Source organism: Colius striatus, chromosome Z (assembly GCF_028858725.1).
Source record: "Colius striatus isolate bColStr4 chromosome Z, bColStr4.1.hap1, whole genome shotgun sequence".
Taxonomy (NCBI): domain Eukaryota; kingdom Metazoa; phylum Chordata; class Aves; order Coliiformes; family Coliidae; genus Colius; species Colius striatus.
The window spans coordinates 64008875-64022227 of record NC_084790.1 but is presented as its reverse complement, the minus strand read 5'-3'; the positions used below and the strand labels follow the sequence as shown (position 1 = coordinate 64022227).

The 13353-nt window shown below is 42.4% G+C and overlaps 1 protein-coding gene across 5 annotated transcripts in view; it reads right to left on the bottom strand.

Moving 5' to 3' along the window:
* VPS13A (vacuolar protein sorting 13 homolog A) overlaps positions 1–6287 on the bottom strand; it is a 104255-nt gene extending 97968 nt beyond the window's left edge. For all 5 annotated transcript variants that reach the window (XM_062019395.1, XM_062019397.1, XM_062019396.1 and 2 more), the window contains exon 1: positions 6121–6287. In XM_062019395.1, coding sequence (XP_061875379.1) covers positions 6121–6220 — 100 coding nt within the window. In that variant the 5' untranslated portion in view covers positions 6221–6287. The remainder of the gene's footprint in view (positions 1–6120) is intronic.
* Between the last annotated feature and the right edge of the window lie 7066 nt (positions 6288–13353).

The following is a 13353-nucleotide window of genomic DNA, read 5'->3' as shown; positions in this document are numbered from 1 at the left end:
CCTTGCGCAGACTATTTTAACTCTCTTTACAGAAAGTTTCATTATATGACACACACACATTTATGCCTTTCTTTTCCTACACTTGAAAGCGAGTGTAAGAAACAGATTCTTGCAAGTAAATATGAACTATTTCCAAAGTTAGCACACCTCACCTGACAACCAATTTTAATGCTCATCATTCAAAATGCAGTAACTGATCATGTCAGTACACTCTTTTATTGCCAAAATTTAGTCTTTTATCATACTTGTCTGTTGCACTTGCAATACAACGTAGCTCCTAGCACAACTGCACTGAATCCTTACTGCTCTGCTAAGGGAAAGCAAAGAAAAAAATAAAAAACAAACCAGAGGGGGAAAAAGAAAAAGCCCTCACAAACAGAAGTAGAAACATCAGGGAACAAACACCTGACACAGGACATAACACAGCTACTGAATTTTGCTGTCTTGGAGCACTGCCAAAGGATTTTAATTGCAAGACTTTCAAAATACACCAAGATTGGGTTGTTTGGTTTTGTGTCGGGGTTTTGTTTTGGTTTGGTTTTTTTTTGGGGGGGGGGGGGGGGCGGGGGGAGAGTCAGGTCAAGTGTTCCCCATTGGGAGGAAATGGATGTTTGTTTTGACAACAGAAATACATCCAGATTAAGCCCCATTTTATGGGTTAAAAATTGTTCAACTAAGCAACCTTGAAAACTGTATAAACAAGTAGCTGGAGTTGTATAAATATCTAGGGTTAAACATGCAGACTAACAGCCAAAATAATAAACGCCAGAACATTCATAAATACCCACAGTTCAGTCCAGGATTTATTTGGACTATATTATAAAGCAAATTCATAGCTTTACTGGTATCTGGATATTGTAATTAATTCAACAAAATCCCTTGTCAACATTCTGGAATAAATCAGGTTATAGTTTTAATATTAGATAAATTCCTGAAGTTATATTTATGAACCAACATCAAGTACCAAGGACTTTGCTCACAAAAACATATCTAGAAAATATGATAATACTGAGTAAACAATTTCAACAAAGAAGCCTAACTGAAATTTTGTTGAGGATGTCAACAAAAGTTAAAAACGGGTAAGAAAGTTTATCCATACAAAAATCCTGCAGATTTAACCTATGTATTAATCATATCTCTGCTGTGTTGTAAATAAGAATGAGGGGAAGTGGTGAGATGGAAAGCAGAAGAGATGAATGACATGACATCAGAAACAGAAAATACCTCAGCTGGTATTAGACAAGTATCAAAGACTCCTGGTCACACATTTTAACAGGAATTCCACTTTCTAGTAAAAGCATTGTCAACTTGTGACCCTTTTATCGTTTTAGACAAGCTGCTGCCTTTGCCAGTCGTTTCCTACCTATGTGTGTGCTGTTAATTATTTCTGTTTAAACATACCTTCTTGAGACAAGCTTGGGGACAGTGTCTGCAAAAAACCTCCTATATTGACACCTACGGTAAAATAGGTCATGAAAGGCAGCAAAAACTACTAGATATTCTTCATTTCTCAGTCAGTTCAAATAATCAATGTGTAAGGGGGAGATTGCTATCCTTTGACAAGGCAAGGTATGCAAAAGCAGTCCTCTTTTATTATAATAATAGGTATAGCCAGAAAAAAAAAGTGCTTGTATGCTCCCAAACTTGTGTCAACTATCTATCTGTATCATACTACTACTATAGCTGCCCCATTCAGCTGGCTATTCAAATAACAAGTTAAGTGAAATATGCTTGAGACATTACCTAATAAGGAGGTGTGTCAAGATAACAGAGAATTTAGTATTTTAAAGGGCAGTACAGAGGTCTGACAAAGACACCGTACGAAAATTTACTTACAGCCAGTCAAAAAAAATCAGTGGCAACACAAGCTTTGGTGAAACAACTGTTTAGTCCCTCAGTGTTTGGAAACCTCGATGACATTTCAAATTCTTTTCAAAGCTAACTGCAAATATCTCACACTGCTCGAAACATTTAATGAAATTATCCTTCAATAGTTGAATAAGTCTAGAGCATTCAAAAATATTTAACTTACCTACTTTTCTAATCTGTTTACATAAGCTTCATATTCACACATTTGTAAACACAGTTCACTAAAACTATCTTTTACGTGAACCTCTTTTAAGAGGTTTAAAATGCTGTCCTTCCCAGCATCAGTCATGTAACATCTTTCTTGATCACTGCCTAACACAGTAGCTTTTCATTCTGCTTAAGCAGAACTCTGCTACAACTCTTCAGCAGATAACTAGTGGAGTTCTTAAGGAACATGACCTCCTTCCCTTCCAGCGTCTTTTCTGAACATTGGCTCTTCCAGTATTGGCCTCAGATATTCAAATCAGATTTTTCACTTGTACAGGTTATCCTACATTCTCATTTCTGCCTTTTGTATTTCAGGTTATTCAGTTCTTATAACACTCATAGCTACGAGTCCGTTTCCAGGCATAACATCTTTCTTCAATATTAAGACAATTAAGTCTGCATTTTAACCCTTCCATCTGAGGCAGTTTTTAAAAAACAAAACCAAAACCAATTCAAAAAGCATTTAGAAACATTTCTGTAGTTACTACTGCATTTATGTATGTTGTTCTTGTAATAGCGTCATCACACAACTTCACTACAGAGGTTGAATCCGGATAGCTTTAAGATGGCACGTTCTCTTAGTATGCAAAACCAAAATGAACGTTAAGTATGTTCATTAGAAGTCATTAATAAAGCTCCAAAATTTACAGAAGGTGAAACTATGTAAAGGTAGATTTTATACATATATCCAGAGTCTATCAATCTTAATCCAAACAGGCTAGCTATAAAATATCACAAAGACGTAACTTGTTCCCTACAGCATCTAAAAAAAACCTCCCTTGTGTATTTTATCATTTAGAGGTGAAAAATACATGTCTTTTAAAATTTACAATACAGATGCAAAGCACCTGGGCAGTCCTATAGCAGGCATTGGCCATTTGGTACAGTGAAAAAGCCATTCTTTTTCATCACTACTAAAATATTGAATGAATTTAGGAAAATCTGATTTCAAGAGTACATGATTTATGTAAAATTTAACAAGTCTACTATGACAAAAACACTGTATGAAAACACACAACTGTAATGAAAATGTCTTCAGAGCATGCAGTCAAGTACTGTTTACACAAAATAAAGACAAAAAATAGTTCTCTGACCCTCTTGAGCTGGGGAGACCAGAACTGGACACAGGACTGCAGATGAGGTCTCACCAAAGCAGAGCAGAGGGGGAACAGAACCTTCCTCGACACTCTTCTTGATGCATCCCAGAATGCCATTGGCCTTCTTGGCTATGAGGGCACATTGCTGGCTCATGTTCAGTTTACTATCCACCAGCACTCCCAGGTCTCTCTCTCTGCAGAACTGCTCTCCAGCAGGTCAATCCCCAGCCTGTACTGGTGTGTGAAGTTGTTCCTTCCCAGATGCGGGACTCTGCACTTGTCCTTGTACAGCCTCATGAGGTTCCTCTCTGCCCAACTCTCAAGCCGGTCGAGATCCCGCTTCTCCCAGTTTGGTGTCATTAGTCAACTTGCTGAGGGTACACTCTGTCCCCTCATCCAGGTTTTTGATGAAGATGTTGAGCAAGACTGGCCCCAGAACCCATCCCTGTGGAACGCCACTGGCCACGGCCTCCAATTCAATTCCATGCCACTGATCACCACCCTCTGGGTTCCGTTATTCAGCCAGTTCTTGATCCACCTCACCATCCACTCATCCAATCCACAGTATGAGCTTTCTGATGAGGATGTTATGGAAGACAGTATCAAAAGCCTTGCTTGAAGTCAAGGCAGATGACATCCGCTGCTCTCCCCTCATCTAGCCAGCCAGTTAATGCTCTCACAGAAGGCTCTGAGGTTGGACAAGCAGGATATCCCCTTGGTGAATTCCTGCTGACTCCCCCTGATAACCATCTTTTCCTTCATATGTTTAGTGATGACATTCAGGATGAGTTGTTCCATCACTTTTCCAGGGATGGAGGTGAGGCTGACCGGCCTGTAGTTTCCTGGGTCATCCTTCCTCTTCTTTTTGAAGACTGGAGTGACATTGGCCTTTCTCCAGTCCTCAGGCACCTCGCCTGTCCTCCATGATTGTTCAAAAATTATGGAGAGCAGCTCAGCAACCACATCAGCCAGTTCTCTCAGCACTCTGGGATGCATCCCATCTGGTCCTATTGACTATGAGTGTTAGGCATGCCCAACAAGTCTTTAACCTCTTCCTCATCCACCCAGGGCAAGTCCTCTGTTGTCCAGGTCATCCTACTATCCTCATTGGACCGGGCTTCCCAAGGGCTAGCCTTGACCATAAAGACTAAGGCAAAGAAGTCATTCAGTAGTTCAGCTTTCTCTCCATACTCTGTCACTAGGGCACCCTCTATGTTCAGCAGTGGGCACACATTTCCCCTAATCCTCCTTTTGCAGCCGATATACCTGTGAAAAACCCCTTCCTGTTTTCCTTAACTTTCTTGGCCAGGTTTATACTCTGAGTGCAGAATCTACCAATTGGTGATGGCCTCCATTTAAAGACAATAGTCTACTGCTATTACTACTACTATCTACTGCCTTTTAGATACAGGAATGCAATTTCTACATCTTCAAAGATCTTTGAAATGAAAGAAATATTGCAGATGCACACACCATTGCACATAGTTTAATTTGCAAATAGCAACGAAAGCCACATGCAACAGACCAGGAAAAAATAAACCCTACAGATGATGCCTCAACAATGGTACATGTTTTGGGCACCTTAGAGCAATATTTAGATTCATATACCAATATTCATACTAAGTAAACAGACTACACAGAGAAAAATTAATTTTATTCTAGTGCAAAGTCATATGGAAGCACAGAACAAAGATGTCCAAGATGCAAAAAACCTCCTGATTCAAAATCTGATTATCTAAGAATGGAACTACAGGTAGATGTATGAATGTATATGTAAAAAAAACCAAAAACCAATAAATCCCCTCAAAAACCTGCACCTCTGTTTGCTTTTGCTGATACTGCAGATACTTGGAATCCACATTCAAAACTGAGCCAGGAGTGGTCACTGCACATGTATCTGGTAATCATATGTGTCTTACTCTTCTATGCTCCCTTCCCTTGCCCAGAAACGATGTAGAGACCTTTGTTACCATTTTCTTGTACCTAGGTTACTAAGAGTCCTCAACGGAGTACATTCAAACAGAATACTTTTCTGCTTTCAGAACTGGCAGCTTAGTTTATTTCTACAGACTATTGGTTACCTCACCTAGCACAGTTGGTCATGGTCCCTGCACACATCTAAGTCTCTAGTCCTGACTCTTTAACGCAAAAAATGACAAATATTCCAGACTTAAAGATGAGAGACAGCACCAAAGCATCACTGACACTAAACCGCTATCAAAACGCCACGAGTTTATTTTCACTTTTTTATTTCCAGGCGGGGAAAAAAGTTAATGAATCAGCTGAGCTTTGCACTCGGTGAAAGCAGTGTCAGGCCCTCGGCGGCTCAGCCCTCCCCAGACTTTCCGCCGAGTGCCGTAAGCAGCGCGCAGACCCCGACACCCGCAAGCTTCCCTGCCGAGGAACGTCCCCGGCCACGAGAAAACGGCAAGGAGGGCAGCCGCACCGGGAAAAACGAACCCTGAAAGGCCATCCACACACCTCAAGCACTTTGGCCGAGTTTTTGTTCCCCTTGTTTTGCGGATCCTCCTGGCTCCACGGCCGCCTCCCGTCCTTCGCTGCCGCAACCGGCTGCTCCACGCCCCCCGCGGAAGCCTTCTGCCGAGCCCGCACGCACGCACGCCCCCACGACTATTTTTAAGCTGCCGGGCTGCCGGGCAGGTGGAGCGGCGGCAGAGCCGCCGGGCAGGCAGCCCAGCCCAGCGGCAGGCACAGCACGGCCCGGCGGCGGGGGCAGCACGGCCCGGCCCGGCCACACGCCCGAGGGCCACCGCCCCGGCCTCCTCCCCTGCGCGGCCGGCAGGGCGGCCCCGAGCGCGGCCGGGCGGGACACGCCGCAAGGGTGCCGAGGGCGGTGGCGGGCAGGCAGGTGGCTTCCCAGCGCGGCCGAGCCAGGCGGCGTGCTCCCCGGGCGGCGCGTCTCCTCCGCGGCGCGTTTGCCCCGTACCTCCCCAGATGCCCAGTTTCAGCTGGGAGCTGTCCAGGTTCACAACGTAGTCGCCGAGGAAACGGTTCAGGACATCCACGACCAGCGACTCAAACACCATGGTGCCGTGCCGCCGCCTGGGCCCCGGCAGCAACCCCTCCGCCGCTCCTGCCCCGTCTCCTGCCCCCGCCCTCCGACACACACACTGCGGCGCCCCGCCCCGCGCCTCGAGGGGGCGGGCCCCGCGCGGCCCCGCCGCCTCCGCGCGGCCCCGCCCACCTCGCGCCCGCCGCGCCCACCTCGCGCACGCGCCGCTGGCCGTGTCGAGCCGCGCAGGCGCAAGAAGCCGCGCGATGAGGGGGGAGGAGCGCGCGGCGCGTCAGGGGCGGCCGCCAGGTGCGGCCGTTCGCTGTAGTGTCCCGGGGCAGACGTTTGCGTTTGGTTTGAGATGTCGGTTAGCTTGTCCTAGAAGCGTAAACGCGACGGTCATTACGACTTCTCGGAATGTTTGTTTTTTCACCAAGCTAAGCCACTGTGGAAATTACTGTGTCTCTCTGCTATTTTAAAGTGCCTGAACTAATATTAGCTTCATAACTAAATCAAGCTATGTTTAAGATGCATCTCCGAAGCGCTTGACTCTCACACTGTTTATTGGCATAAAGATCTGCTGAGTCAAACTAGTAATCTGGGTCATGTTTGCCTGGAGCAGCTGTGTGCAGAGGCCTCCCACGCTCAGCAAGCAGCCACAGTGCATTCCTTTGGCAGGGAGGTGTGTAGTTATCCTCTTTGCTCATAACATCCTTGTTGTACAACTTGTTCTTGGAACTGCAATAATTAAGTTTGAAATTAAGTTAAATTTTTTATTAATAAGCAACCCCGTGAGTTTTTGTAAGTGCGGTATTAGTTTTGCATGGCAAGTTCGGGTGGATGGAGGGCTGCCTCTGCAAGAAGAGACTAGGGGCTGCCCTGCAACACACATGAGTCGTTACAGCTGGCTCGAACTGATCCCAGCAGGGCACATCTGAGACTCTCAACAATGCTGGTGGCACATCTGTGATAACTTTAAAGGCAACTGTGCAACTCCAGTTGCAGAAAGGAACAAGAATATGTGAGAGGAACAACTGCAGACACGGGGGCCAATGCAGAAGAAGGGAAAGATGAACCTCTGCTGCGCTGGTGTCAGGAGCAGAGGTTCCCCTGCAGCCTGTGGTGCAGCTCATGATGAGGCCCTGCCCCTACAGCCATGGAGGTCATGGGGGAGCAGAGATGCCGCTGCAGCCTGGGGAGGGCCCCACACCAGAGTGGGTGGACATGCCCTGAGGGAAGCGGCAGCCCATGAAGGCCCACACAGCACAGATTATCAGGCATGACCTATGGCCCACGGGACACCCATGTTGAAGCACTCTGTATTCATGTCAGTGTTGTTGAACCTTTGATATGAAAAGTTTCGCAAGCTCTGAGTCAAACCCACATCTGGGGCTGAGCCAATTGGGCATCTCCATAGTCACTTTTTAAGAATAAAAAGAAACTGAAAGCGAAATATTATTCTTTATTTTCTAGGAGGTGGTGGAAGCAATTGGATGACAGAGAAGAAACCGTGCAGATCCCAAGATTGGTGAGGGAAAAGAGAAGGAGGTGTGCTGGAACATAGAGCCCCCTGCATCTCTTGGTGAGATGGCAGGCTGTCTTCCTGAAACCCATGAAAGGCCACAGTGAATCTGAGATTTGTTGTCAGCTCGTAAGAGAACCTCACGCCAGGGGTAGTGACTATGTCCAGAGGAGAATGTGAACTTGTGGTAGGGCAGCGTTGCAGCAGAAGCTACTCAGAATGCTGCTGGCTGCAGAAGAGTCCCACAATGGAGGAGTTTGTGAGAAGAAGCTGGAGACCTTGGGAAAGACTCACACTGGAGAGGTCTGTTTAGGACTGTATCCCGTGGCAGAGACCCACGTTGGACCATGGGAAGAATGTGAGGAATCCTCTGAGAATAAACAGTGACCATATGTGAAAGACTAACCACATTCCCCATTCCCTGCCCCGCTACATCGCTGAAGGGGGGAAGGTAGAGATATTGGAAGCAGAGAGCTGAGCCTGGGAAGAAGAGAGGAGTGGAGGAAGGAGATCTTAAAGTGCTGATTGTTTTATTTTCTCATTATCCTGCTCTATGTTTGCTTTCTGTGTGTTTTGTTTCTAGTAAGTAGTAGAATCATCTGTTCTTACTTTCCTCTCTAAGTCAAGTAGTCACATCTGTTTTGCTCAGAACCATAATCAGCAGCGAGCTCTCTCTGTCCTTGTCTCAGTCCACAAGGTCCTTGGTTATCTTTTCTCCTCCCGAATCTCTGGGGCCTCCACCACCCTAAGGAGGGGATGTGTGTGTGGTGAAGGGTGAGCAAGAGGTTGCATGGTGCTTTGCTGCCAACTGGGCCTGAACCACAACAATTTTAATCAATATAAATATTTGAATGATTATCTGAGTTGAAAAAAGGTCTTGAAGTGATCTAAGGAAACAAGAGAAACAGTTATGAGAATTTCTGTAAAAGCTCTGGAGTTTATTTCTGCTAAATATCTGAAATAGATTGCATCAATGAAAAAGACGCAGCGCACAATGTATAGTTAGCAGAAAATAGGCTAAATGGAATGGTAGTCTAACATAGCAGTAGATGACAGAGATTTTCTCAATATATTTGGCACATTGGCAGATCTTGTAGTTGATTAAAAGAATGTATTAAGTACTATACTTAACTTTATATGTACTTTGTACTTCATATAAATTAATAAATAAACAGATTTTATGCCAGATTTCAGAATATGCATTCCATTTTCCATTTGGCACTCATAAGCAATGAAAAGGAAACATTACATAGAAATAAAAATAGATTCGGAAATACTGTGTTTATACATAAAAATACATACACATTTGTCTTACTATCTGAAGATACTAATGTGGTGCTGTTGTCAGGACAAGTTTTAATCTGACACTAAGCATATTTTGTTATTGCAGAGTCACAGAATTTTAAGGATTGGAAGGGAATTTGAAAGACAATCTAGTCCAACCCCTCTGCCAGAGCAGGGCCACCTAGAGTAGGTCACACAGGAACTCGTCCAGGTGGGTTTTGAATGTGTCCAGAGAAGGAGACTCCACAGCCCATCCCCAGGTGGACAGCCCATTCCAGTGCTCCATCACCCTCACAGTGAATAATTTTTTCCTTGTGTTTATTTGGAACCTTTTATATTTCAGCTTATACCCATTTCCCCTTGTCCTATAATTAGACATCACTGAGAAGAGCCTGGCTCCATACTCCTGACACCCAACTGTTATGTATTTGAAAACATTAATGAGGTCACCCCTCAGTCTCCTCCAAGCTAAAGAGCCCCAGCTCCCTCAGCCTTTCATCATAAGGTAGATGCTCCGCTCCATCATCTTTGTGTCTCTGTGCTGAACTCTCCCAAGCAGCTCTGTATCCTTCTTCAACTGAAACGTTGTCATCTTTATTGACTTATGAAAGTGTATGTCACGCAACACAAGACATCACAAATGAAGCTCTGATTTCAATCAAGACTGATAGATTGGTCAAAAAGATTGTCTTTGACAGAAAAATTTAGTCATAATAAAAGGACACTCTTTGAGTAGAATGAGAAGTAAAGCATGTCACTTAAGTTTCTAGTAGGCCAGGATCTGCTGTATTTTGGACACAGGTGTTAGGATTAAGTCCACATATATTTCTTGCAGTTACAAGGGCTTTTATAAGCTATCCACATGTACTACATCATTGGTGTTAGTAGTAGCATGAAAAGTACATAAGCACACAGCTGAAGATACATTACATGCTTAGCTAGATTGCAAATATTTGTTTATATCTTGCATTATGCGATCTTGTAGCCTTTTTAAATCTATAGATTGGTTGAGATTAAAATGTCTTTTATTTCCCTGATTCATAATGCCTACTGTGTAAAAAAAAAAATAAAACCTTTCTTCAGTTGAGACTAGCTATAACGTTATGTTGAACTAGTTTGAATTTAATCTTTAAACATTTTCATATTTAATGTATTTTAATCTTACCCCACTATCTGGAAAAAAAAATAGGTCTAGTTCAAGGAGTATTCATGACTTCTGAGAGCAGACATATGGCCAGGTTTTGTAAGTGATGGAAGAAGAGATATTTTCATTTTAGGGAATTGTCAGAATTTGTTGCAAATTAAGAAAGTGACTGCTCTGAAACCAAACCTAGAAAAATATATGAGAGAAGTTTGAGGCAATAGTAGAAGTCCCTATAGTCATGCAGCTATTAAAAAAAAAAAAAAAAGATCATGCTGATGTACACTTCCAAACCTATGGATTGCGATGACACACAAAAACCTTTTACGCCTGACACCCTTATAATAACAGCAATTATTCTTTCCAAGAAAGAAGTTTAAAGGATTTAGAGTTTAAAAATATATATCATGAAAGATCATTAATTAATCCCAGAAGTTCCCAGATAAATGATCTCTTCTGTGCTTTGAACTACCTGGGAGGTAGTTTCTCTGCCTCCAGTTCTTACACTACTACTTTTCCAGATTAGTGGGAAAAATTTAAAAAAAAAATGCCCATTATAAGTATATAATTTCACTGAAGACAAGTGTTGTGTAGAAATGCATAGTTAATGGTAAGTTTCATCTGATGAAGTATTATTGAGATACACCAAAATTTTGACGTAAAAGAAGGAAAGAGTATGGAATACTCAGTTTGAACAAACTTGGTATGACAATTGGTCCACTATTAAAGCACTGGTAACATTGAGATCTTTCATCCTTTGAGATGTTAGGTTCATTTCTAATCTATTGCTACTGTACTTCTGTTATAACTCACAGGACTTTGGAGCTCTATCCTGATCCTACTTTTCCAGTGTAGATAAAATATGGGGAAGTGGTTAAAAAGTTCTGCTTTGAAAAAAAAGAAACATGTCAAAAAAGGCAGCAACTTTGGCAACTCATCTTAAAAGTGATACTTTCTGGACCATCAAATACAGTCTGAGTTGGGCTCCCAAACAGCCACGTTTGGCAGTAACATTTGTATTTACTGGATGTTTTTGGAAGAGCAGCATTAGTGTCATTTTAACTGATCCTCCTGGCAACTGAGTAAACAGGAGTGTCAGTACTGATTCAAGCAGAAATGGCACCAGGACCCCAGCAGGGCTATTCTGAATGCTGGAAATGAAAGTAATCTGTACTTAACATAGCAAATCAACAGGAGATATATCAATGTTAATAAAATTGGTCATAGGATGCAGATACCATTGACAGAAGCACTCAGGGTACACTACCTGCTCTTTTGTATAAACCAGGCTACTATTTGACACAGATAGCAGCTAGATACAACTTCCTTAATTTTAAGAAATCACTTCACAGAACTCATTGGCCATCCTCAGCTGCAGTATGCATTCCCACTGTGCTGCACAAGCAAGTACCCTCAGGATGTTGCATATCCTACATAACACGTGGCACTTTGCTTCTATTTGTACATGTCATATAATTGTTGAATGCATTATTTGTGTTTTAATTGAATGCTAAGCACTGGTCTTCAATGAAGCCTGCACTTCCTATACTGCATTCACACTTCTGTTGCATTTCTGAAGCTTAGGCAGGTAGTGTAGTTGTGCTATTGCAGCTGTACCAATAAAACACTTAAGGTTAGTAGTAGTAGTCAAATGGTAGTTTGTACATTAGATTTAACCTGTAAGACTGTTTAGTTGGACAAATGCACACTCTAGAGATTTTTATTTTTTTTTTTGTGGAGGAAGGAAGAAGAGAGAAAGTGAGCATGTGGTGTCCGATTTGAAGGTCAGTGTGTGACTAAATGATTTTTTGCCTCTTTCCGTTGGCCAAACCAGAAATATGACACCTTCTCACAAAGTGTATATTGCTGGGAAACTTCTGCAGTATTTGTGTTGTGTTTTTTAAATTCTCCTATGTTATGGATCAGCTGATGGGAATGACTTAAAAGAAACAAAAGAAACCCTTAAAGGCAGGACTAAACATGAAAAAAAACCTAAACCCAAAGCAGCAAAGCTCAAATACTAGTGGGAAGCCTTAATTGTAATAGATCCTCCGGATACTGAACTTGGCACTTGGCGCTTTTTCTAACAAGATTGCAGGAACCAGAGTGGATGAGAAAAGAACTGGAGTGAAAACTTACACAAAAGCAGCTAGCAACTTGTGGCAGAAGGGTTGAAGTCATCAGCAGAAGGGCCACGTGAGAAATATGGTTAGCAAAAGTGGAAAAGCAGATGCCCATCCACCTTCAAAGCATGAGTTTTCCATGTACATGTTGTTTGAACTTTGACCCTTACTAACTCATATTGTAGCTAAAACCACTTGGCCCTTGTGAAGCAACACCTAAATTGGTATTACTCAGTTTAAGGTTGTCCTTTGCTTTATATACAGTGATTTTTCTATATTGTTATACTATGTCAGCTGCCCAGGGAGGTTGTGTAGTCTCCTTCTCTGGAGGTCTTCAAAATCCACCTGGACATATTCCTTTGTGACCTGATCTAGGTGGACCTGCTTTGGCAGGGGGGTTGGACTAGATGGTCTCTAAAGGACCCTTCCAACCCTATCATTCTGTGATTCTATGATTGTTAGCATGATATTTCCTCTTAATTTGTGCCACTAAATATTTTAGGTATTGAAGAGAAAACTCAGAATCATGAATTTTTTTTTAATGAAATGATGGATATGAGGTTGGTGACTCTTTTTAGATAATTTTTAAATTTTTTCAACTGCTCTGTTGTCTTGACTATAGCACATAATTTCGTGACAAATATAAATGTCCTGTTTCATTTGTTTGATCACTAGTAACAATAGATTCATCAACACCCCTGTACATTGTTGCATCACCTCTCTTTAAACTTTTGATATCTTAAACAATGCTCATTTTTGTTATTTTACATTTCTTACCTTCTTTTCTAATATTCTGACAATGTTTCATCACATGGTGAACTAGAGACCTAAGTATTGTCTTGTAAGAATTTATCAAGAACCCTTAGAAATGACTACATAGTGGAAAACTCTATTATCTGTTTATTCTCTGGTTTAAGGTTTCAAAGAGACTTGTTCAAGCTGTTCAAAGAACAGGCTGATGATTCATAACAGACATTTCTAGGCTGCTGCTTCGGTTTTTCCCTGATACTATCATGTAGAATTCGTGTAGAATTGCTAGACATGTAGAATTCGTGTAGAATTCTACATGTCTAGCAATTTTTCACCTATTTTTCCTT